Consider the following 25,425-nt stretch of genomic DNA (forward strand, 5'->3'; position numbering starts at 1 on the left):
AACCTCGGAAACATCTTCGGAATTCCAGTGTCTCTGTCTTCGGAAAGCTTCAGACGTTAACCGATCATCTTCGAAAAACTCCGAACATATATCTTCGAAAACGTCGAAAACATCTTCGGAAATCCGGTTTCTTTGACTTCGGAAAGCTTTGGACATCTTAAGTATCGAACATCTCAGAATACATATTTTAAAAACGTTAGAAACTTGTTCGGATACTCTTAAAGTATATACTCTAGACAAAAAAAATATTCATGTTTAACTCTTTAAGGATATGCAGGGCTATTTTGACAATTTATAGCTATGTAACTCGTGTTTAACTGTAAATAATGTTCATGTAAGAGTCAGCAAGGTCATGTATCACCATGTACGGTTATGTAGGTCTATGTTTGGTACAGTGGTTATGATTCGCGCCTTCTCTTGTGTCATTTTGGTATCAAAACCGCGGGTGCGTACACGTACATCCTTTTGTTTTCATCCTTGTTTCTTTTTTTTTAGATCTTTTACAGGTCTGGATCAGGAAACTGGTATCCTTTATTGTATTTTGTAACTTCATTTTCTAAGTTGTTGTTGTATCGTTATTCATTAAATAGTTTCAATGTAGTTTCTGTTGTTGTTGATGCAGCTTTTTGCCCTGGGTTAAAATAAATCACTTTTAGCTGTAAAGGACGCAAGGCATAATATAAAAATATTACATTCATTTGGTAGATAAATAGGATTTTTACTTTCCAGGATACGGTCCATTTCGGCTTAGCTCACGTGCTATGATAAGTAAATAATCTTACTTATCTAAAAAAAATCGTTCACGAAGTCTCCATATGCGAATATCTTCGGCAGCTTCCGTTGATCGTATCACCGAACATTACAGAATAAATTCGACAAACGTCGCTAACGTCTTCAAAATTCCAGGTACTCTCACTTCGTAAAGCTTCGGACAACTTCGGCAGTGTCTATACATCGTGTACTCGACATCTTCGAACATCTCAGAATATTGAAAACCGTCAGAAACATCTTCGGACTGATTTCGGTAACTCCAAACATCTTACTCATATTTGCCCGATGAGATAAATAAAGTGTTGCTGTGTAGCACTTTGGCTTTCAATTCGTGTAAAAAAAAAATGTTAGTAAAGTGCTTAAATCGGTTTTTAAAAAGAGAGAGCGAGACGTTCTGGGAAAACCTCTTCTTCATCGGCCTCAAATGTTCTGCTTTGAGACTGATGAAGGGGTTTTCCCTAAACGTCTCTCTTTCTCTTTTTAAAAACATTTAAGTACTTTTTTAACAAATTTTGTGTGCGTTCACAGCTTGGAAACCTCAAAAGGAGTGAGGACACTGGGCCCGAGTCTCTCATATAAGAACTCTTGAGACGACAGTACAAATGGTAGCTGACCAGCAGTCAAATTCAAGATGGCGGACGGTAAGTGACGATTTTCACTAAATTCAAATATTTTCTTTGAAGTTTACTACATACATGTACAGTTTGCTTACCCGCTTTTCTTGAAAATAACACCAAATTGCCTATTGTATGGCTTAATTAAGTTTGCTTTTAATAATGATACATTTCTTTAATTTTTAACCTTTTTCTTTTTATTTGGGTTCCAGTGTACACAGGCATGCGCAAGGACTTGCTGTTATATCAACGGGTTCCTTGTTAAATTGCAGAGAAGATGCTATGGGGTGAAGATAGAGGACCTGCAAAAATGGTATTTATTCAAATCTGTCAGTTTTTAAATTTATGGGACTTGATTTTACAGGAGAGAAGTACCTGCATGCATGATGTATGATCTGAACAAGAAATTAGGTCATGTCAGAGGTTTTCCATCCCCTTAGACACAGGGGCAGTTAGTAGGGTTCAAGGGAAAGGCGAATCTGTGGGAAAATATTCAGCAAAGAAAAGTTGGAGTGTTAGAAAAGTGCCCCTTGGGAAAGAGTCTTACCAGGCTTGTTTGAAAGAGCTCTTTGAATGCTGCCTCCTGCTTGGACAGAAAAGTCCTTTATACTCCATTAGTATTAATCTGTGTTATACCCTACACATGAGGGGTGTCGAATGGTAATTGAGAGACTTCACAAGATGGTGAGACTGATATCTTTTCTGCGAACCAGAGACCTTTTTAGCCTTGTAAAAGAAATTGAGACTCCGAGAAGGCGTCAAAGAAAAATTCGAGACGGCGAGACCCCTGAAATTTGGCTAAAATTTTGCGAGACGCATGTTTTGAAGGACCATTCACCACCCCTCACATGAGATTAGATATTTACAGCAAAACAACATGGAGCATTTAGCAATGGCCAACCTATATAAATTTAAGAATGTGTTGTTACCGCAGAGCAACATGGATTTATTTATAAATGGTCAATCTTTGTTGTTGTTGATTTTTCTTCTAGGCTGTGTTACTGGATGTTGACTCGTGTAGGTCAAGAATTCCAAAAATGATGAATGTGGAGACAAAAGACAAATACACCAGTATTCTTCTGGGTAAGTCATAAAAAATAAAATTAAAGTATACAATGCTTGTTGCTTTATTATGCATTTTTAAACTAAAAACATAATTCGATCAACACTCCTGTGGCTTGTTTAAAAACGTTTTTTTTTTTTATTCCACTTATAAGCCCTTCTGGATATAAGCGCATCTGCTTATTAGCCCACACAAAACCCCTTTATGAAGTTGTATAAGACCAGACTTTTAACCGGAATTTTACGGTATTCAATGCCTTAGCTTGTATAGTGCTAGATTTTTACTGATCAAATGACTTGCTGTGTCAATAGGTTCCTTGCTAAATAGCAGAGATGATGCCGTGGTGTGAAGATAGAGGACCTTGGGAAAATGGTATTTATAATATTACAATCTATGTAACTTTTAAATTTACTACGCTTGTTTTTAAGGTCAAGGACCTGAGAGCTTATTTTGGGAATTTAAAGAGTATTGGAGTAGAGAAGTGATCACATGATGTTTGGTCTTAAAACAACATTAAATATGGGACCCCACCCGGAGGGACTCCTATATGAAAAGGCTGGGATGCTCATGGAAACTTGTGAAAAGAACGCTAAAAGAGACCAATCTAAGTGTTTCTTAAGTTTCTGTTGACCCCTAAAAGATACCAAAAAACTAAGAACAGAATATATATTTGTTTATTTATTTGTGTACAGCCCTAAACGAGACCATAATGGCTAAAAATATTGGCGTTTTGCCTGGAACACCCTAAGCGAGACCAAAAATCCGAAATTTACACCCCTAAGCGAGACGATGAATATCCCTGCACCTTTCATATTATGTGGGTTCAGCCCCCCCCCCCCCCTCCTCCGAGTGGTTCCCATCCTATGGATCCTAGGGAGTCTACTATGTACCCTGTCCCCCAAGTGTTTTTGTTAAAAAATATACAGTTGAATCCCGATAACTCGAACCTTCAAGGGAAGTCGAAAAAGGTTCGAGATATCGGGAGTTCGAGTTATCGAGGATAGAATTAGTAAGAAAATGACCTGAAGGGAAAACAAAAATGGGAGGGGGGGTTCGAGTTACTGAGGGTTCGAGTTATCGGGATTTAACTGTATGCATATACCCCCAAAGAGCCAAATAATGCATTTTACTAAGCAACATTAATTTAAAGCATGGCATTTCTTTTATTAGTGAAAGTTGTATTCACTTCTAGAATGTGTTGTTTATAGCAAAACAGCATCGATTGGTTTATAAATGGTCAATCTTCATTGTATTTTTTTATCTACCAGGCTGAGCTACCGATCGTTGACTCAGTTACATTGGTAAAGCATTCCATGAACAATTAATATGAAGGAAAAAGACTTACTACAGCAGCAGTTTTCTGGGTGAGTCATAATGAAATAAAAATAAAGTATACACCGTAGACTGTAGTTATTAATGATATACTGTAGACTGTATACTGTGGACTGGATGAACATTCATTAATTATATGCCAAAGTACCAGTTATTATAGATATTTTAGATTTTTAATTTTAGATTGCTAATTGTTTACGTAATAGTTTTTCAAATTTTTAATTTTTTAGATTGTTAATTATTTACTTAAAGATGAATTCCAGTCCGTACTGCGCAATCTCGGCTGCAATGTTTATGTGAGCCCACACGAAGGGAATGTTTACAAGCAAAACTAAAAATTCCGCGACAAACTTACCTTTTTCTTCATTATTAACGCCAGATATCCTTGCAGAACAAATAATAACGAGTAGAAGAACCTTGACGCTATTTCAAACCGACGTTTTAGCTCATCGGAACTTCTTGAACGAAACGAACTGTAATGGCGGACTAAAAAAACGTCATGTATGCTGTCACCGAAGTGTAACGTTTCAACGAATTCAAAACAAAAACGTAAACAAACCCCGAGTCTGCGCAGTACGGACTGGAAATCATCTTTAATAGATATTTTAAATTTTTAAATTTTAGATTGTTAATTATTTACGCAATAGATATTTTAAATTTTTAAATTTTAGTAAGGGGACCTAAATAGGGATGACCTCATGGTCCTCCTTTTCAGATACAATTTGTAGGACGGTGTTTGACTTTACAATTTGTTACAAGTGGTAGAGTCTTCATGGCAGTGAGGCCTTGTAGGTAGAAATACTCCAAAGAAAAAGGTTAATAAACACAAGCAACCTAAGCTAGCTGTAGGCTTTCCTAAGTGCTATTTAACAATTAGATCATGAGCTCGAGATTTCTATCACACATAGAAATCGAGAGCGAATAATCTACCGGTAATAGCCCTTTTTACAGTTCCCGGCGCCATATTGGAAAAGTAACCGCGCAGACATCAAAGCGAGGCTAGAGTTGACCGGCGCCTGAGCGAGAAGAGAGATTACAGTGAGGATTCGGCAATTTGCTCGTCTTTTTTCGCGTTTTTCGAAAATAATCGAAAGTTTCAATTCTAATATTACTCCTTCGTCATCTCCTAAGATGTAAGGAAAATATTGGACTGCTTTTGGCTGTAAAAAAGGCGAGCGAGCTTCTCACGGGTCTTCACTTGTTTTGGTTTCCCAAGGAGATCCAGCGAAGAAATCCAAGATGTAATCTGATAAAGCGCCAGCATGCATGGCAAGGGAAATTTCTTCGTCTTTAAAGCAAATGTTCTTTTCTCAGATCATTACAGCAAAGGATACTAGGATATTTACTAGGATAGCTCTTCGCCTATGAGATAATATTAAAACTTATTTTACTAAGCTAATATTAAACTCTATCTAAAAGTAACTCTTTGTTAAATTTAGTCTTGTAAAAATACCAAAAATCTACCCGACTAAAAAAAAAACCGTTTGCAAAATTGGGAATAATTTCCTGATTTGGGATATTTATTTCACTGTAAACTTGTCAACAGTAGAGCATTATTGATGTAAAATATTATCAACATCATCTTTAGTGATAAGAAATAAGTAAACAAAAGTTTTGTAAACATTGCACATTAAAAACCTTTCGTAAATCCCACCGGCTTACTCAGGCGTTTTGTGTATATATCCTTTGCTGTTATGATCATCTGAGAAAAGAACATTTGCTTTAAAGACGAAGAAATTTCCCTTACCATGCTGGCGCTTTATCAGATTACATCTTGGATTTCTTCGCTGGATCTCCTTGGGAAACCAAAACAAGTGAAGACCCGTGAGAAGCTCGCTCGCCTTTTTTACAGCCAAAAGCGGTCCAATATTTTCCTTACATCTTAGGAGATGACGAAGGAGTAATATTAGAATTGAAACTTTCGATTATTATTCGAAAAACGCGAACAAAGACGAGCAAATTGCCGAATCCTCACTGTAATCTCTCTTCTCGCTCAGGCGCGGGTCAACTCTAGCCTCGCTTTGATGTCTGCGCGGTTACTATTCCAATATGGCGCCGGGAACTGTAAAAAGGGCTATTGTTTTAGTATAAATCTACTAGACGTTCAAAACTTATCAACAAGACAGGCTCTCGTTTTTATTGAATAATGATGTAAACTAGTGGTAACCATAGGTTAGAAAGTGCGGGCCTTGACGCACTTAGAAAAGTTACTGGTACGAGAGTGCGTAATTTTAGATGGCAGTGTCGATAAATAAATGATTAAATGGACAAAAGACAATAATCCCGAGTAACGCGTCACGCAAGGAATGCATGTTTTTATCGTTTTGGGAAGTGTAATCGAGCAGGCAGTGTGAATTTAGATGTGATTTTCTCAGTCGGTAGACTTGCTATGTTGTGCTCGCCTTTTATTAACGTGGCGCGATTAATGATAAATCATGCTTAATTGCCGCTAACTGGCCGCGAACCAGTCAGAGTTGTTTTTTGTCCGATTGACAGTTTAGTGAACTGTAGTCGAGCACGCGGTGTGAATTGAGATGTGATTTTCCTCGGTCGATAAACTCGCTATATTGTCAGTGTTATAACGAATTTCTCGAGAATAACCGTTGTTGGAATCATTCGCTTTGCCGTGGTTTACGCGTGATACAATCAGAGCAAATTTTCGCAAAAGCAACACCCGTAAAACAAGTATGCAAATTGTAATGTTTGCAATCTTCCATGTGACAGAAGCCTATATCTTATGTGACAATCGTTCTTGGAGAACAGATTTTCTCTTCCGGTGTTACGACAAACTGTCGTGATTGACACATTTTTCGCATTCCGATCGTTCTTAGTGGAAGAACAAAATTTTCCACTTCCGTTTTCTGTTCGCTTTTTATTTAACGTGGCACGCACGTGTAAAACGCAATCTGCTGGTCACTGTCAAGATTAGGGTTGCGGGCCTTTCTTGGGCCCGCAATAAGTCACACAATTAAACACGCGGATAATTAACAACTGCACCACATTGCATTGGCTTCTGTGTGCGCGTTTGCATTTCATTCACGATTTATTGAAACCGTTATATGCCCGAAACTGAAGGAAAAGCCAAGTTTTTGATTGTAAAATGACGATTGAAAGATGTACTGACGTACAAGGGCCCTTGGAAGTAAAGTTTTTTTAAAATTTGAAAACGTAAAAGATTAAAAAAAAGTTAACGAGTTGTTCGCAAGGAAGAAACCACATTCCACTGTTTAGCTTCTGTGTGCGCCTTTGCATTTCATTCACGATTTATTTAAACCGTCGTTTGCTCGAAATTGAACTAAAAGCCGGATTTTCATTGTAAAATGACAATTTACAGATAGACTGACTTACAAAGGCCCTTTGGAAGTCAAGTTGTTTTAAATGTAGGAAACGTGAACGATAAGAAATTTATGAAAAGTTGAACGCGTCGCCCGCAACCTTGAATTTGCTTTCACTTTTGTTGTTATATTCAAGTCTTATTGATGCACAAAAAAACTTGCAGGTCGAATCTGTTTAGCCTTTCTTTTACTGCTCCTCGATGGGACGAAGAAACTGTCGGTGTTAGTTTGCAAAGACATTTTAAACTTTATTTCCACAAAAAGTCTCGGTGAAACGCATCTCTGAATGTTATAAAATTGTAGATTCGCCCGCTTTGAAAAGCGTAAATGATTAATTGCTTTTCTTACCGTGTAAAATCTTCATTACATATTTCGGTACAGTCTTTATCTTCTCCAACATCGCCTGGAATAGTAAAAAATCTAAGTCCTTCTCTACAGTCAATTTAAAAGCGAAAAAGCGGCGACCATATTGTTGACAACCGCACGCTGTTTCGCTACTCACCTCCTACAACAGAATAGATAGTGAGTAGCGTAGCCAATCAGAGAACAGCATTCGTGATAGAACGCTAGTAGATTTATACTAATTAGGTATAAATGTGTTGTCATCAGAGCTTGCCTCTATTGACTGACATTTTATTAAGTGATGTGTAAAAATTAAAATATTGGAAATCTTTTTTCTTAGTTGAGTTCCTGTGTACACAGACAAGGATCAAATAGCTTGCTGTTGTGTCAATGATTTCCTTGCTAAATAGCAGAGATGATGCCATGGTGTGAAGATAGAGGACACAAGAAAAATGGTATTTGTTACAATCTGTGTTATCACCACTTTTCCGTGGATCTTTGCTATTTCATTGCGTGGTTACCCCTGCAGTAAATTTGTCAGTACCCATTTATACACTAGGTTGAGAAAAGCACTGATTTTGAACCTGGAGGGAGGGGGGGGGGGGGGCTACTTGAAAAGGTTTGAAAAGGGGAGGCTTCGCCCCGAGGTCCAACCCCTTACCCTTTTATATACCATTTTGAAAGAAAAGATACCCCTTTCGTATACCTTTTTTGAAAAAAGGTACCCCTTTCATATACCTAAATGACATGACATATACCTAAAACAGGAAGTCTTAAATTCTCATTTTTATGTAGTGTTTAATAAATTAAAATGATACAGCCATAAGGTGCATCTATTTGAAATATTTTTATTTAAGGCCCCTTTAAATACCTAAATGACAGATTTTCCTACCCTTTCACATACCTTAATTTGTGAAATTCCTACCCTTTCATATACCTGAAGCGTGAAAAAGTTACCCCTTTTGGGCGGAGCCTCCCCATGTAGGCCATAATAGGGAGTGCCCCCCCCCCCCCCCCCCCGGGTCATGGCTTACACTGCCCTGCCTAAAATAGCAATACAAGTTCTTAGTTGGACATTGCTTAAGGTGGCTCAACACAGCTTTTGATACTTGTCACCCATTTTTCTAAAACTGTTTAAATGCTATGTTTTGATTGCAGATTTTCAGTTTTTTCGTCTTTCTTTGCAGGCTCTTAACCAAATTCAAGCCTAACACTTTCTTTCATGTAACTCGTCAATACTTAAATATGCAGTAGAGAGAATCACATTTAAGCTAACTGTATGCTACAAATGGGAAGTACAGAGGATCAGTGACTAACATTCTTAAAGAAGTTGCATGTAGTCAGTTGAATATGCTATGTCTGCGGCCCAGGCAAGATTCCCGTCATTGCTGAGAAGACCGAATGATCAACAACTGGTTTCTCCTTACATTGATAGTCTACTGTTTATTAGTCAAGTAGTGAGAACAAAGACAATCATCAACTGCCTTGATGTTTTACTGAAATCTCTGCAGAACAAACATTTATAGAAATGTATAGGAAATAGTGCAATAAGAATTGATATGAAAAGAAAGCATAACGAAAAACATCTTGATTTGGAAAGATCGCAGTTGCATTTACTTTCAACACACATTTATGTAATATATGTGACTACAAAACCAGTTTCCTCTATGACCTCTTCAGTTGGTTGCGATAATAGAGTTCAATCGGTGATGACTTCATGTAGCCGTGCATGAAAAGTAAACCTTGTTACCAGCTTCCAAATGACAAAAACTAAATTTAAACATAAACATTGATGACTATAATGACAAAATACTTTTAGCAAATACTTTAAGAGAAAGATGAGGATTCACATTACATAATGGTTTAATGACCCCAGGCCATACACATTTACATTAAAAATTTTACAAATGTAAATGTACAGGGTTCAATGTCATTGAAATCTTATGTAGTTTAATTGTTCATCTAAGTCTATAGTTGTTAAAAATAATAACTAAATTTACCATAAATAAATTTAAAAATAAATAAAACAGGTTGGAACTTGATATCAGGGGATATTTTTCATATGTGGCACATGAAGTCATCCCAGATTCAACTCTTTCATAACAATTAACTGAAGAAGTCAGTCAGACTAAACTAGCTTTGCAGTTGCATATTTCATGTGAATGTATGTTGAAATAAAATATAAGTAGATCGTTCCTGATTAAGGTACGGTCAACTCTCGCCTTGCGGACACCCCGCTATTGCGGACACTCGCTATTACTGACAAAATCCAGGTCCCCGGCGAATAAGGATTGACTGGAAATGACTCCCGCTATTACGGACTTTCGCTATTGCGGTAGCCTGCGTAGCAGGCGTCTGTGTAGTTTTCAGCGCGTTTAAAAGAGTGCGCGATCGCGAGAAGGCCGCGCGAGGAAAAAATCGAGAAGACGCCTGCCCGGAAACCCCCCGAAATACGTTTTTTTTCGTTCTCTGAGAGAACGAAAATTACCCCATTGGCTAGAATGGCCGCCAGGGAATAACCCATAAATTTTGATTGGATCTGAAGGCCTCGAGGGATTAATTAGTCGCTTTGCGAAAGAAATCTGTCTGTCATCGGAAATGTGAGAGTTGTATTCTATCTGTCATCGCAAATTAGGCTTATGTATGGTAACACTGGAGCACAACATCTAGGAAGAACTTTTCGAGTCCTGCCTGCTGGAAGTTTTGACCGATTTGCAGAGCAAATGAAATGCGAACAGAGGGAAGCACATCGCCACCTTTTCGAAGGAAAAGATGTTATAGCGGTGTTGTTCACTGCTTTGTTCTTTCAGCGACTCGTCCTTCCGCCGTCTCGGTAGCCGCATTGCCCAAACATTAGCTAACATTCTCTAGCAAAAACCTCAGACACAGATTTCAAGATGAGTTTGCGTCCGCATGGACTATATGAAAGTCCCTCACGTTTTTCAGCTTGTATCCCCGGCCGATCTTCCCGAGACTTGTTGCAATATATGCAATAGCACATTCACTATTATATATTTGCGTGCCAACGGATTGAAATACGAGGTTTTTTCTCCCTGGTTTTTTTTTTTTTTTATTAGAATTTTTTTTTTTTTTTCTTGTTTTTAAAAAAATTTTTTTTGGGGGTTCCGAGCAGGCGTCTTCTCGATTTTTTCCTCGCGTGGCCCTCTCGCGCCTTTCGCGTTTCTCCCATACGCGCGCTACAAAAACTACTCAGACGCCTGCTACGCAGGCTACTATTGCGGACACTAAACGACGCAAGAGCATGTCTGCTTAAACAAGAGTTGACTGTATTTATAAATTAGGTTTTTTTTCTACGATTTTTACATAATTTGCCAATAAATTTAGATTCCCTTTTTCAGGAAACCCAGAAATATTGTTGTAACAGATGAAAGATAATGAATCAAATGAAAATAAATTCAATTTATACCTAAGGCTCTCTTATTGTATGATTGTGATTGGTGGAATTGCATATTAAATACAGCAGAACCCCGGTAACTCAAACTCTGAAGGGAATTAAACGAAAAACGGTTTGATTTAGTGGGGTTGTTCAAGTTATCCGAGTTCGAGTTACCAAAGTTCTACTGTAGTATCTTTTTTAGGACTCATTCATTGGTTACTGTTCAAAAGCAGTGGCGGATCTAGCCTGCAGAGTAGGCGATTTAAAAACCTCTCACTTCGCGCTTTGACCCGCAAAATTAACCGCCTGTTCTGCAGGCTATGGCGGATCTAGTAGAGAGACCCGGGGGCCCAGGCCCTCACCTTATTTTCAAACCAAACCTTGGCTTGTTTGGCTGAGAAAAATTATTTTCGAGAGCAGGCCCCCTCCCCCTCTTATTCTTGAAATCTAGATGATCCCCCCTCTCTTACATGAAGGTGTGGATCTGCCACTGAAAAGTAGGGGAATGGGGATGGCTAGTCTCCCTCGCAGCCGTTTTTAGTGACAACACTAAAAACGGCTGCGAGGGAGACTAGGGGATGGCCTAAAACAAATCGAAGTTTTTTTGTGTGTTTTGTAAGTTGTGTTAGAATTGCAATAAAATAATATTAAATCAAAGTGCCCTTGGAGCTTAATCGTATAATCTTGATTACAAATAATTATTATCTTAAAATTAAATTACAGTAGAACCTTGATTTAACGAACCTTTATATAATGAAGTCCTCGATTTTAAGAACGATATTCTCCGTAATGAGCGAGTTAATTTAAAAGAATATACCTTATTATAGGAATATAACGAAACATTTTAACAACGCGAACAAAATGTACGCGTAATAAAATTAACGCGAATTGTCGAAAATTTATGTTAACATGCATTTAATTAACGCGAATTCTTGTGTGGTGTGTGCTTACATGCAGTTAATTAACGCGAATTTGATGCGTAGTAATTTTTATAGCAACCTATAGCTACGCTATTTAAAAGACAAAACAACAACGTCCAACAACAGAACTTGAGGTTTAATTCTGATAAACTATACACAACAAAGATACTTAAACAGACCAAATAGTGACTAATATTAAATGAATGGATCCAGGGATGGAACACATCCCGTCCTTGTGCTTTCCACTGCCTCTGCTATTCCTGCAGCTTTGACGGAGAAGTAGATGTCGTTTAAACATAACTTTTCAGGAAATAAAGGTGTCTTAAAATAACAATGCTGGAAAATAGTGTGATTTTAATTAACAATGACGTAAATTAAGGTACATGAAATAAACGCGAATTTTTGAAATTCGTGTTAATTACATGTACCGTTAAATTCCTATAATAAGGTATTATGAGCTTTTCGTCAGGAACAAGGAAACTGTCCGTAAAATTCAAAAATGCCACATTTGCCATGCGATTTGTGTTGCGCTAACCCCCTTGTATGCAATTCATGTCTATTGCTGCCCTTTATTTAAAACTAGCAATGGTATATTGCAATTCCTGCATTTTGATTGGTTGACAGACAATAGTGTATGACTGGCTCATATACCATTGATCACAAATATGGTAGCCGATACACGTCAACGAAAACAACTTGGGAGCTAGAAAAATATTGAAATTCTTTGGGTGTTTTTAATAAAACAATTATTCCACTCGCGCTTGTTGGATATGAGATTGTTATAGCCAACTCGGCGCTACGAGCCTCATTGGCTATCTACTATCTCAAAATTGTGTTCCTATGACACCAATTGTATATCTAAAATATGGACTAATGAAGTAAAACAAAACGGGCTAGAGCGTTCAAATTATTCATTCATCTGCGGAGAGTGGATTTGTGCTGACGAGCATTAATTTATCATCAGCAAAATTCCTTACTTTTCGCAGGTGAAAATGTGAACTCGCATTGGCAGCTTTCCAACTACAACAGATGATTACTTCAAATGAAGACTAGCATTAAGCCAGTCAAAAGAATCCTTGCATCGGTGTTATTTTATTTTTAGCCTCAAATGAAATGATTTCAGTCAACTCTCTCTTAACGGACACCTCCATAAGACAGACACCTGGTGTTGGTCCCCTCCCTGCCGTTTTCAGTCATTTTACTGTAACTGAACTCCCTATAAGACGGACACCTCTCTAAGACGGACAGTTGGAGCCGGTCCCGAAGGTGTCTGTTTTGGAGGGAGTTGACTGTATATGTATTGTTAATCGGCTTGGAAACTTAGAAATAGATAATTTTAGAAAGAACTGTAAATTAAGGAAGATAAGTTTGGTAAGGAGATAGATTATTTATGATTGGAAAAACTAATTACTTTCCTGTAGAAAGTGTTTTCAGCTGTGAAATTGGGAAATAAGAAGTTTTGCCGAAATGGACTGCTTGATTAGAATAAGGAACCGTTCACACAAGTTTCTACAATTTGAACTTGCATATTGATTAGTGCCACTGAAACTTCGAGTTTTTCTTATTCGCAACTAATCTGTCTAGCAAGTTGTTTTTTCTGTATGGAACTTTAGTCTACATGTAAGATATTTCTTACTTAAATTACAAAAATTTTCACAAACAAAGAAAACTATGGTGGCCTAAGATTGGCATAGTCAAATTGGTATCAAATTGTAAAAAAAAAAGTTTAAAAATAAAAATAAATAAATAGAAAATAATACACCGCTCTTAAGCGTGAACACAATATGTCTGGAATGCTTGTCACCCCGAGACCCCGCCGCACGAACAATCGTTCGCCCACACCTGTCCCCGAGACCACGCCACAAAAAGGGGAGTGAGGGCGCACGAGCGGCGCCATGCGGGCGGAGGGGGCTGCCCCCGGACCAAGGGAGGCGGAGAGGGGAGGGCCGAGAGCGACCCGCCGTTGGAGCGGGGCCCGCGGGCGACCGGACGCCACTCGCCGCCGCACGGCAACCCGGGGGGGGGGGGACGAACACGGGCGCGAAGCGGAGGCCCACCAGACAGGACGTAAAGAAGGAGGTAATAGTTTCACTTTCTTTTGTTTTTAAAAAAAAATATTTTTATAAAATTATTAAGCCGAAAACTAAATTTGAAAAAAAAAAAATGGAAAGAAAAGCAAAAGAAGTAAAATGAAATCAAAAATCTGCAAGGCCTATCATTGCCATAGACCAGAATCACTTGCGGTCGTATCACAACAAACATGGCTGCTCGCATCGTGGTTTGAAGATAGAAAACTAAAGGCCCGTTTACACAGGCGATTTTTGTCGCGCAACTAAATACAAATATTTGTCCCGCCAAAGTTGCATCAAGCATGGCATCAAGTTTCGAACAGGTTTGAAACTCCTGCGATATCGCGACGATTTTATCGCCGCTAGTTTTCACGCGTGCAAACTCTAGGTGATTTCATAGGCCGGGAGGCAAGGGAGGGGGGAACCGACGGGGGACCGACCACCCCATGAGCGGTTGGGGGCGATGAGCGGGGGCGGGCCGGGCCCGGACGAGTGACCACGAGGAGAGGGACGGAACAACACGAAGCGGGGGGGAGGTCGTGCGCGCGCCCCCACGGATGTGGTCGGACGGCTGGAGCTGGGTACCTGTGATTTCATGGCGATTTTATCGCCGCGATATCGCGGCGACTTTATGCAACTTCGGCGCGACAAAAATTGCATTGAGTTTCGCGACAAATGGAGTAAAAAGCAGGTGACAGGCCTACACAGACTACTACAACGTGACATTTGTACGCTGTCAACCCCCATGCATTCCTCCTCAAATTTTAACTTTCAGTATTCCTGACCTCCTTACCGCATTTCGCTTCTCCCTGGTCACCATATCCAGCTTCAAGCACAGTTCCTGTTTGCTCAAGACTGAATTCTTAGTAAACTTAATGTTTTTGAACTCGGCCTTACGTTTACCGAGACGTTTTTTTGCCAGATTACATGACTTACAAAAACCATCCTTTTTTTTCGTGATAACTTCACAGGCCTTAGAAATTAGCCGTGCATCACCGTTCACGTCAATCTCAATGACAGATTGTTCTTCGTTCGGACGCCTGAGTACCTTAGAGTGGTGACTAGTTTTGTTGAACCCAAGGCAGGGATAGAGGAGCCCACTTAGGCACTGCAAAATGCTTGGTAGGTCAACAGACATGTTTGAATTATCAGGGGTTAATCCAAAAGCATCTTGATCGATACTTGCCGGTGTTCCGCTCGTTCCGGTGATACAAAAGGATAAATCACTTTTTACTGTGAGCAGAAGGGAATGGTCATATCCATTTACCTTGTAACCAGTAAACCTCACGAAATTGGCCTCTGTCTCGGACCTTCCCCTTTCAATCCATCCATGCAGTGGCGGAACTTCTGCTTCAGACCGAGATGCGGAGTTGCTTTTCAGACCGAGATTTCGAAATGCTAGATGTTGTCTCCCATCGTGTCCTCTAGGGTAAAAAGCACACACTTCTCCTCCGAACAACTGCCTCACCAGAGCCGTAACATCAGAGCGAGAAAGTTCAAAGTTTACGTTGTCTTTCTCGCTTTGGTACCTCGACATGATCTCGGCAAAAGTTGTTAGCGAATCTTTGACAATCTCAAAGTTTTTTGACAACCTACAAAAATAGGAAAGTGAATCATTATCTATAATTTACTTCTTGTTCATTTGGTTTTTACGTAAAATCGATCTAGCACGGTTAAACGAAAGAAATAGCTTACCATAAACGTGCCATAAGGTTGCCATTCGACTTTCGAGGTTTCTTCTTCGGAGGTTCGTCGGCGATATTAGCATTGTTTGACAATTCCATGGAAGGAAAATCAATTCAAACGCTCTTTGCAAATCAGCTGAGACGAGAAGTTAGTCTCCTCGCAGCCGTTTTTAGTGTCGTCACGCAACATTCCTCCCCAATGTTGCGTGACGACACTAAAAACGGCTGCCACCCGCTCATCTTTCGATGTGCTGCACAAACAAGACGGATCCAGGACGGATCGAAATCCGCCAATCACAGCCCACTAGCATGACCTTCTGAACTTGTGGGCTCATTTCCGGCCGGTGGTGATTTCATGCAAAATGAGCCCACAAGTTCAGAAGTAACCTGCGATCAGGCTTTCTTTTTTTCGCGGCGGAGGGAAGAAGAAGTTGACCCCTCCGCCGTAAAAAAATAACGCCTGATCGCAGGTTAGTTCAGAAGGTCATACTAGTGGGCTGTGATTGGCGGATTTCGATCCGTCTTGTTTGTGTAGCACATCGAAATAAAGATGAGCGGGTGTATTGTTAGCGATTTTATGGTATGCACAAGCTCGAAAAATTCGTCCACTTAGAAACCAAAATAATTTTAAGAATCGCTTTGCATTTCTAAACAAACATCGAATATTCTTATTGGGTTATTAAAGTAAATAGAGATATTCATCCATTCATTCATTTGTGTGAGGTTTTCTGTTTCAATATTGCTCACTTCCGGGCTGAGCCAAAAAATTTTTGTGTCGAGAACATAGCGATTTTATGGTATACCGAAGTTCGGATATTTTGTCAACTAGAAAACCAAAATCATTTTTTGAATCGCTTGACATTTCTAAACAAACATCAAGTTTCAGTGGATATTCTATGAAAATTTTGCACATTGTGAGGAGAAGGCTCGGCTACCAAATCAAGCCTGGTTTCCAAGCTCCCCAAGAAAGTGATCCCAAAAAATTTTTTTGCCTGCGAGGGAGACTAAAAATACCCACAAGTCGCATGGGAATGTCTTTTGGTCGCACACGCCTAGCACTGTAGGGAGGGGTAGAATGTTCATTTGTCGCTTGCACGCGTAATCTGACCCCTACGTAATACACAACACTGAAGAGGACCTACTACACTGAAGAGGACCGTTAAGGTCGAAAGGCCTATTGTAGTTTATTAAAATCGTAGCTGTATGGCGATACACAATTTGTTCTTTTTAGTATATTTAATACACAACACAATCGACAATAGGTATTCATCGATTTATGAAGCATATTTTTCGATCGCTTGAGTCGAAACGACAACGACCGTTGCAAATTTAATATTTTAACGAAGCCAGAGCCTGGGCTGCCTGTGATATAACGGCGTTATGATCGCCGATAGCCTGTGTACAGCCGTCCCACAGGCTAGATCGCCGACGCAAATTTCCGTTTCGTAAACGGTCGTTGCCATTTTCAACGGTCGATGCCATTCCAACTAACGGTCGATGCCATTTTTAACGGTCGATGTCATTCCAACTAACGGTCGATGCCTTTTTTAACGGTCGTTGCCAATGTTGCTCTTGAGGGATGACGGGAGAAAATGCAAAAACGTGATATTTTGTTCCAGGGATTTATTTCTACATTCTTCGATGTAATCTGGCTACGTAAATCCGTAAAATAACATGTAAAAATAAGCTGTACGGTTTACACTATGTATAAATACAACAATATAAGCATGTAATTCTAATTTGTAAAACTCCCTGAAGAAGTCCGCGACAGTCGGACGAAACGCGTAGGAGAATAAATCAGTCTTACAAAACAAATATCGTTCGCAGAGTGCTGCCCACTAGTTTATTTTTCAAAAATAATTAGCTATTTTCAGGAGGACTATCAGGATTATTAGTTTATAACACATAACTATATGTGCTACCCTCATTTAATAATTTCTGATTGGGTGATTGACTGATTGAAATAAAACTGTGTAACTTACTTTCCAGTTTCATTCCATTCCAAACAATTAATACACCCCCTGGCAGAGTGACCCTGGTGGAAAAATGATTGCACAAACATTAAACTTATTTTTTATCTCGCATTTCACTGTTTTAAGTTATATTAAAAACCTTTATCTCAAAACCTGCACAAGACTACTGATACAGGTTATTGTAAACATGTGTGCATGTTATTGATTAATTTTTAATTATAATACAGTTTGGATTTTGCAAGAGGGCCCTTGAAAAGTTCAACTGTTCAAGTGCTAGGGCAGATCTGGGTTAAAAGCTTTCCTTAGTTACCACTCCACTCGTTCAGCTTGTTTACTTTACTTTCAAGCAGGCTTAAATGAGCGAGCTTAAAAATGTCAAATGTATATTAAGGACAACGCTTCCTTTGTAAATTAAATGTTCAATTTACATCTCCTCGGATCAATCCCGACTACATTACACTAACTGAGCCATATGAAAGAAAAAAAGGCAAACCTTGGCAAGCACCGGAAAATGCCAAACCCTCGAGACAACAAGGGACCTTTCTAATTATTAAACTGATATGCGCCGCAACTCTATCAATGTCATTTTGTCCAGCTTCCTTGAGTCGACTCGATCAGGGGAATGTAGAGAGAATTCACGACCGAGAGCTTACGGTAGCGGCATAACTGAAATGCAGTAGAATCCAGATTTCTCGAACCTCCAGGGGAAACGAAAATTGCTTCAAGTAATCGGGAGATTTTAGAAATCGGGGGTAAAATTACAAAGAAATACTATGCAAGGGAAACGAAAATTGCTTCGAGTAATCGGGAGATTTTAGAAGTCGGGGGTAAAATTACAGAGAAATACTCTCCAAGAGAAGCGAATATTCGTTCGGGAAATCGGGAGTGGAAACCGAGAGTCGAGAAATCGGGATTCTACTAATGGAATTCCAAAGTCAGTACTTGTCGTAACAATTCTAGGGTGGTATTTCTTTTTAAGACTTTTAGAACTTCTTTTGAACTTCTTGACGGAGTGGGGGGAGGGTTTGGGTTAAAAGAGAGGGGGTCTTGGAAGAGTTTTTACGTATGTATAAAATCAGTAACAGTTATAGGTCACCTGATTATGCCACACCTGTACGCGATAGACACACGCAAGTTGTGTTTGCTCAGTTTTCTGACCACCGCCGTTATTTATTTAGTATTTTATTATTTGCCTCCACCATACGAGGTTCCTTGTCCAGGCTGTAACTTCATACTCAGCATTACAGAAAAGAAAGGAGATTATGAATGACTCAGGAAAAACTAATCGAGTTTTTCTGCTTGTTAGATCCTTAACAACAGCGGCAATTTTGGTCTCCTCGTTTAACCCAATCTGGGGGAAAGGTGGCGACGACAGAAAATTCCTCGGTAAAAAAGGTAACATGAAGCGTTATACTTAAAGAGACTGTGTCACGGCTGAGTTAAGTTTTTTTTTTTAAGTTTTGCCAAATACTCGCTATGAAACTTGATGGTTGAAAAGAAATGACTTTTATGGATCTCATGATCAATGAAAAAACCATAGCTTCATTGCAACCAAATGTGTCTCCCGGGCGTTATAATTTAAGGATACAAGCGAACAAGATTTACTTTGAAAACTGTTCAGCCCAACAATATTTCAAAAACCCATTTCGCAATCCGTTTCAATCTTCGTCACTTTTGGCCTACCTTCTTTGGCCTTCTTTTGTATTAGCTGTGTTACTGAAATGTTCCTTCACTGTTTTAAGAGGTTATTTTGATATTTCACCGAATTTGATAGTCATCTCCCGTGCCTAAATTTGGCTAAAATCCATGACACAGTCCCTTTAACGAGTAGTTGAAAGTTTAGCCTAAGATCAAGAAATTAAAGTATTTTGCAAACTATGGGAGACCTCATGTTTAAAACTTAGACAATTCAATACCAGACGAGTCAAGAAAAATTGCAACTAACAGACAAAGCCTTTCTCGGGGCTATGACATAAGTGCGCGACCATCTCAGACGTCTTTTTCTCTACATTTTGATAAATCGTAGTTATCGTTGTATTTCGTGGAGAACTTGTAAACCATCTCATGATAACAAATATCTCGGAAATTAAATGGTAACGTTTCTTCCTTTTCCGGAATAATGTTTGATAACTACAACGTAATGTGACAACGGAGAAGAAAATGAAATCTAACGCCCAAGGGCATTTATTTGTCTGGATAAGAAAAGTGCCATTTCAAGTATTTGACTATTTTCACTCAGCCTTCAATGATCCCCATTTGGCGCAAAAATATTTTAAATTATTCCATGAGCGCGCGTTAGATATGAGATGAAATTATATCAACGAGCACGTAGCGCGAGTTTTTTTAATCATCGCCTATCCAAAAAAAACGCGACTGAAAAAATTGTGTTAGTAAATATTCACCTTGGTCACTGTCGTAGATATTTTTAAGAACACAAAAAAATGATCTGGACATTTAAGGGCCTGTTTATATGGAGGAGACTTGTCCCTGTCGGGGGGTTACCCCCCCCCCCCCCTTTTTTTTTGGGGGGTTTTATTATTTTTGATTGTAAAAGGGGTTTTTTTTTGCTTTAGATATCTTTTTTTGGGGGAAAAAAAAAAAAAAGAAAAGCCCCCCCCCCCCCCCCCCCCCCCTAAGTTTGACCTAAACAAAGTGATTGTAGTCATTGTATGAAAATGTGGCAAAATCGCTGAATTGGCACATTGTTCACTTTGTAAGTTCAATGAAAGACGTGAAGAAAGCGAGCAGGAGAAAAAACGTCTTCGTAAATATTCCTCGCTCAATCAGTGGAAGATCCGAAATAGTAGTACAAGTCAAAAGGAGCGAGAGTTTAAGCATTGTCTACCTGACTAAGACTTAAAAGGACTGTGTCAAGGCTGAATTTAAACTATTTTATTAAGTTTCTTCAATAACTCGCTACCCGGAAACTTAACGATATCAAAAAAATTACTTTTAGGAATCTAAATGACAATATCATATCTTCATACACACAAACAAATATGTCTTCCGGGCGTTAGAATTAAAAGTTACAGACAAACTGGTTCCAGTATTTTCAGTATTTTCAGTAAACGAGAATAACTTTAAAAACTGTTCAGCCTGACAGTTTTTAAAAAACGCATATCGCAATGCGTTTTTATCTTCAATTTTTGTCCATCCTCTTTAAGATTTGTCCATCCGTACCTTTTTATTGTATTCGCTGTTGTTGAACTGAATGCTATTTCGCTGTTTTAAGTGATCACCTTTATATTTCATTCAATTTGGTGGCCATTTTCTCATGTCTAAATTTGGCTAAAATCCGTGACACGGTTCTTCACCTTTCCCTTTGTTCCATGCAGTAGGTACTATATCTGTTAGCATACCGTATTGCGATTTATTTAAAACTAGCTATGGTTTATTGCAATTCCTGAGTTTTGATTGGTCTACAGGAAATAATATATGAGCTCATATACCATGGACCACACACATGGTAGATGTACGCGTCAACGAGAACAACCGGGGAGCTCAAATATTGCTCGCGGAATAATTGTTAAGTATGCTACATTCTCATACTCGCATATTAGTAGCACATTGCGGTACATTGCGGTACATGTACATTGTGAGAGTGTTCTTCACTTGCTAACCTTAAGCTTTTCCCTTACTAAACGACCGCCATTTTTCTTTTTGCGCTTAGTAACAAATAACATCACTCAATTGTCGTGTGACGTGGTCATTGTTGGTGGTGGCATTTCTGGCCTGTATGTGGCAGAGACTCTCCTCAGGCTCGGCAAAGAAACCAACGTTTGTTTGTTTGAAAGGGACGATCGATTTGGAGGGCGGATACACGATCATACTTTCCAGCGGCTTCCGAATATCCCAGTCAGTAAGTTAGTAGATACTTCATATATGGAGACACATTCTATCGCACGAATTAAATAAACCGTCAGTTTTACCCAGAACGACCATATATTGGTGAAATAAGATAAGATACTTGAGGGATAAATGACAATAATTAATGATTCATGTTATTAAATGTAATTTAATTAGATCGATGCTACGATTACATCTTCAACTCAAATTTCAATTTTTAAAACCTTGTAAGTGTATTATGTCCAAATCTTTCTCTGCTAAAACATTTTCACTCTAAACTGGAGAGAATCATGTGACATGCATGATAATTGTTAGTAGAGGTGTATCACGTGAACAGTTTTGACCAATGACCTAACAGAAAAAAAATATTATGTGATTGTATGATGTAATGATGCTAGACGATGTTGCATTTGATTTCAGGTTTAGGAGCTTGGCGTATTGACAAAAGCAACACACTTACTTGGTAAGTAGCTCACAATCCTGGATGAAGCTAGTTGAGACAAACGAATATCGCACACGCTCCGCGAATGTCTTGATTTACAAACGGGTAGAAAGTATTTTACCCCCCTCTTCCCCTACACTATGTTGTTTCATGACTTATGAGGTTTGCAACACATACCAAAACATTTCCTCAGTTCTTCTACTCGTCGTTACGACACCGAAATTCCACACTGATGTGTGATTGGTTGTTGTTCGCTTTTGCACACTAGTGACAACGTACCAATCAAAGACACTAGACGGATCTCTGTAGAGTTGCGTCATCCGTATATAAATTTTCAGACTCGTACCTAGTCGCTATTTAATTGTCTCAAAGCGAGAGGGGTTTGGATCGAGTGGAGCGCGCGGGGAGTTATGGGAAGAGGCGGTCTTTCCTATAACACCCCGCGCGCCCCGATCCACCCTAGTATCCAATCTTCTCTCCTATCCCCCAAAACACGTAAAAAGCGACTGGGTACGAGTGTTAAATTTTTAGGAAACAGCATGCACCGTAGATATCTAACAAAATATTAGCATGCGAAGAAAGGCATTTATTTATTCAGGCTTACTTCTGAAATACCGCGAGTCGTGTCGCTGGTCTATCCATGACGTGTCATAAAGTAACTTCGGTGCTTGTATTCTTCAGGGAAATCATCAATCGCTTTAACATCCCTTACCAATCCATTGAGTCGCGTGGTCATCATATACGAGACAGAATGGAGGCCAGAGGGGTCTTCGCTACAACTACTTCAGAACTTCAACAGAAGGCATTTCCAACGCTTAGCCAGGGAATACTGAAGAATGCGACTTACAAGGACATGGTAAAATACTTATTCGTTAAACAGAGTGAAGCGGAAAAGTTTCCCAGCCTGCCTGCATTTTTTACGCATTGTTGGTCTCCAGAAGGACTGGAGTATTTCAACAGTTTGACTGGATTTGTATGGGACTACACACGCATGTCTAACGCAGAGTCATTTTTCGAGACGCGGGAAGCATTGGCATACTTTAAGCGCGAGTTTTCAAGACCCGCAAAAGGAATCTCGGCTTTGACACGTGCACTAAAAAACTCTGCCATAAACAGAGGATACCAAAGGGGGGTTCGTGTTCCCTTTTCACGCACAATTTTTAACCAAATTCAGTGTCTCGTATATTTGAAACAGAGATTCACGGATCTTTTTTTTTTCTATTTTTTTTTCCGGTCCGGTTTTTTTTTTTTTTTTTTCCCCCCGTTTTTTTTTTTCCCTTTTCCGCACACACAAAACCCCCCCCCCCCCCAAACACGGAGCGAAGATTTACAAGAATGAAGAAGTAAAGGTCATTGACAAAGTTCAGAAGAATAGTTACGTGTTGAAAACCACAAATTACCAAGTTACAGCAAATAAAGTGGTTCTTGCTGTCCCTGTTAATGCACTTGAAAAAATTCAAGGCTCGCTGGCACACAAGATAAAAACCAACCATATTTTTAAATCCGTTGGTTTTGAGGTTGCTTTCAAAGGGTTTGCGGTGTACGAGAATGCTTTGTGGGAAAACAATTCAACTGGAAGTCGTCAACTTGGGGATGAACAGGAGTTTTTATCGAACAGTGATTGTTTGGGATTTACATTTCCATATAAGTAATTAAATGAAATATTCCTTTAAATTGCTTTTTAACTTATCGAAAACTTAAAAGCGGTGTGACAGGCCAGTTCCAGCTCCGGCCCTATGTCACGCAACACTTGACGGATACCTTGACTTTGACGTGACTTTCTGGCCATATATGGGCATCGTGACTATTAGTTGAATAATCTTGCGCAATATCGTTTGATTTATGTCCACTCGGGCTACGACCTTGCCGACTCAGTATCAGGCGATATTCCGCGCGAAATTTCGCAGGATAATTGTTAAAGAAGCAGTGTCACGATATTTTAAGCCATTTTTTCTGATTACTTCCAAATTGAAGGAAATCTCAAAATAAAAGTCATCTAACATAAAAAAGCATCAAAGTAGTAATAAAAACGCGAAATTAACCAAGGATGGTTTCGACTGACGAAGATTAAGAGAGATTACGAACAACACACTTGCGTTCTCCGTGATGTAGCTCCTTTAAACAATCGCATTTTTCTTCACGAAGTATAAGTCTGGACTAAAACAACTTGCGTTTTCAGAATTTCCAACTCACAAATTCAAGATATTTGTCGTTAAGTTTTCTTTGTCTCTTGTAGGGAGGCTCAGTGGCCTAATTGTTAGCGCGCCGGACTCCGGAGCGGACGATCCGGGTTCGAGCCCTGGCCGGGGTCACTGTGTCGTGTTCTTGGGCAAGACACTTTACTCTCATAGTACCTCTCTCCACCCAGGTGAATAAATGGGTACTGGCAAAATAATGCTGGGGGCAACCCTGCGATGGACTAGCATCCCATCCAGGGGGGGAGTAGAAATCGTATTCCGGATAAGCCCTGGGATACACTTCGAAGGGGTTTGTGTGGGCATAAGCGGAGGGGCTAATCCGGGAGGGCAAAGGGAAAAAAAACGCCGAACGAGCCACGGAGTGGATCGAATACGTTAGGCAAAAAACGCATAAAACAACATTTAGCCCTGCGGACGTCATCCGGCAGAGGGGGGCAATCTGGGGGGCAAATCGGATGTATCTGTTCCAGATAGATAGGCCATAACCGGGGGGGCATAACCGGATTTACGGTATTCCTAGCCGTTTAATGCTATCGTAACCGGGATAAGCTCCGGCAGTATGGGTCACTTGGCTCGAGGCTGCCCCTTTACTTGTTTTCATGTTTATGGGTACTTATTATGGCTGAAATCTTCAACAGGCTTGAATCTGGGATCTTTGGGATGGGAAGGACGGGGTTTATTTAAAATACTTTTGGTTAAAAACTCTTTGTGTAAGGTTTTATTCTTTAGTCTTAGTCTCAGTCTAAGTGCCTTTTTGAAATGCTGTTTTTTCATGATATTAATTTTCAGAGGGCGTGGTCCCAACGGCGAGGCCGTTCTACATACAAGTTACGCCAAGTTGCATTGCGCGGTGAAGTGGGGAGAATTACTCAAAATCTCCAAACAACAAACGGATAGACTTATTCACGAAGCGCTGGAGAGGCTTTTTCCAGGCGTGTCCATTCCAAAGCCACTGGAAACAGTTTACTATTATTGGGAGAATGGATTTGAGTAAGTAGCGACTCAAATGGACTGTGTCACGGATTTTAGCCAAATTTAAGCATGGAAAATGACCATCAAATTCGATGAAATATAAAAATAACCTCTTAAAACAGGGAAGGGAAATTTAAATAACACACCAAGTAAAGATGGAGAAGGGGGTGACAAAGATTGAAATAGATTGCGATATGGGTTTTTAAAATATTGTTGGGCTGAACAGTTTTCAAAGTTAATCTCGTTTGCTTGTAACTTTAAATTATAACGCCCGGGAGACACATTTGGTTGTAATGAAGCTATGGTTTTGTCATTTAGATCCATAGAAGTAATTCCTTTGCAAACATTAAGTTTCATAGCGAGTATTTGACAAAACTTAATAAAATAAACTTAACTCAGCCGTGACACAGTCTCTTCAAGGGGAGAAATTTGACTACTCTCAAGATACGTTTCCCTCGATTCTCAT

At 39.4% G+C, this 25,425-nt stretch overlaps 1 protein-coding gene and 1 long non-coding RNA gene across 3 annotated transcripts; one reads left to right on the top strand and one right to left on the bottom strand.

The window, feature by feature from the left end:
- The first annotated feature begins 478 nt into the window (after nt 1-478).
- On the top strand, nt 479-8,938 carry LOC144656093 (uncharacterized). 2 transcript variants are annotated; one of them, XR_013571255.1, is made up of 7 exons: nt 479-1,412; nt 1,598-1,698; nt 2,378-2,468; nt 2,760-2,820; nt 3,717-3,812; nt 7,798-7,912; nt 8,645-8,938. It is a non-coding gene; the product is annotated as an uncharacterized LOC144656093 (long non-coding RNA). The 2 variants fall into 2 exon arrangements; XR_013571256.1 differs by lacking the exon at nt 3,717-3,812.
- A 5,498-nt stretch (nt 8,939-14,436) lies between these two features.
- On the bottom strand, nt 14,437-15,679 carry LOC144658782 (uncharacterized). Its single transcript, XM_078519247.1, has 2 exons — nt 15,539-15,679; nt 14,437-15,435 (listed from the first exon to the last, which is right to left on the bottom strand). Exons 1-2 carry the CDS (start codon nt 15,625-15,627, stop codon nt 14,601-14,603), a joined length of 924 nt encoding a protein of 307 aa, XP_078375373.1. The 5' UTR covers nt 15,628-15,679; the 3' UTR covers nt 14,437-14,600.
- Nucleotides 15,680-25,425: the final 9,746 nt, after the last annotated feature.

This window comes from Oculina patagonica, chromosome 6, assembly GCF_052425735.1.
Source record: "Oculina patagonica isolate OP01 chromosome 6, crgOcupat, whole genome shotgun sequence".
NCBI lineage: Eukaryota > Metazoa > Cnidaria > Anthozoa > Scleractinia > Oculinidae > Oculina > Oculina patagonica.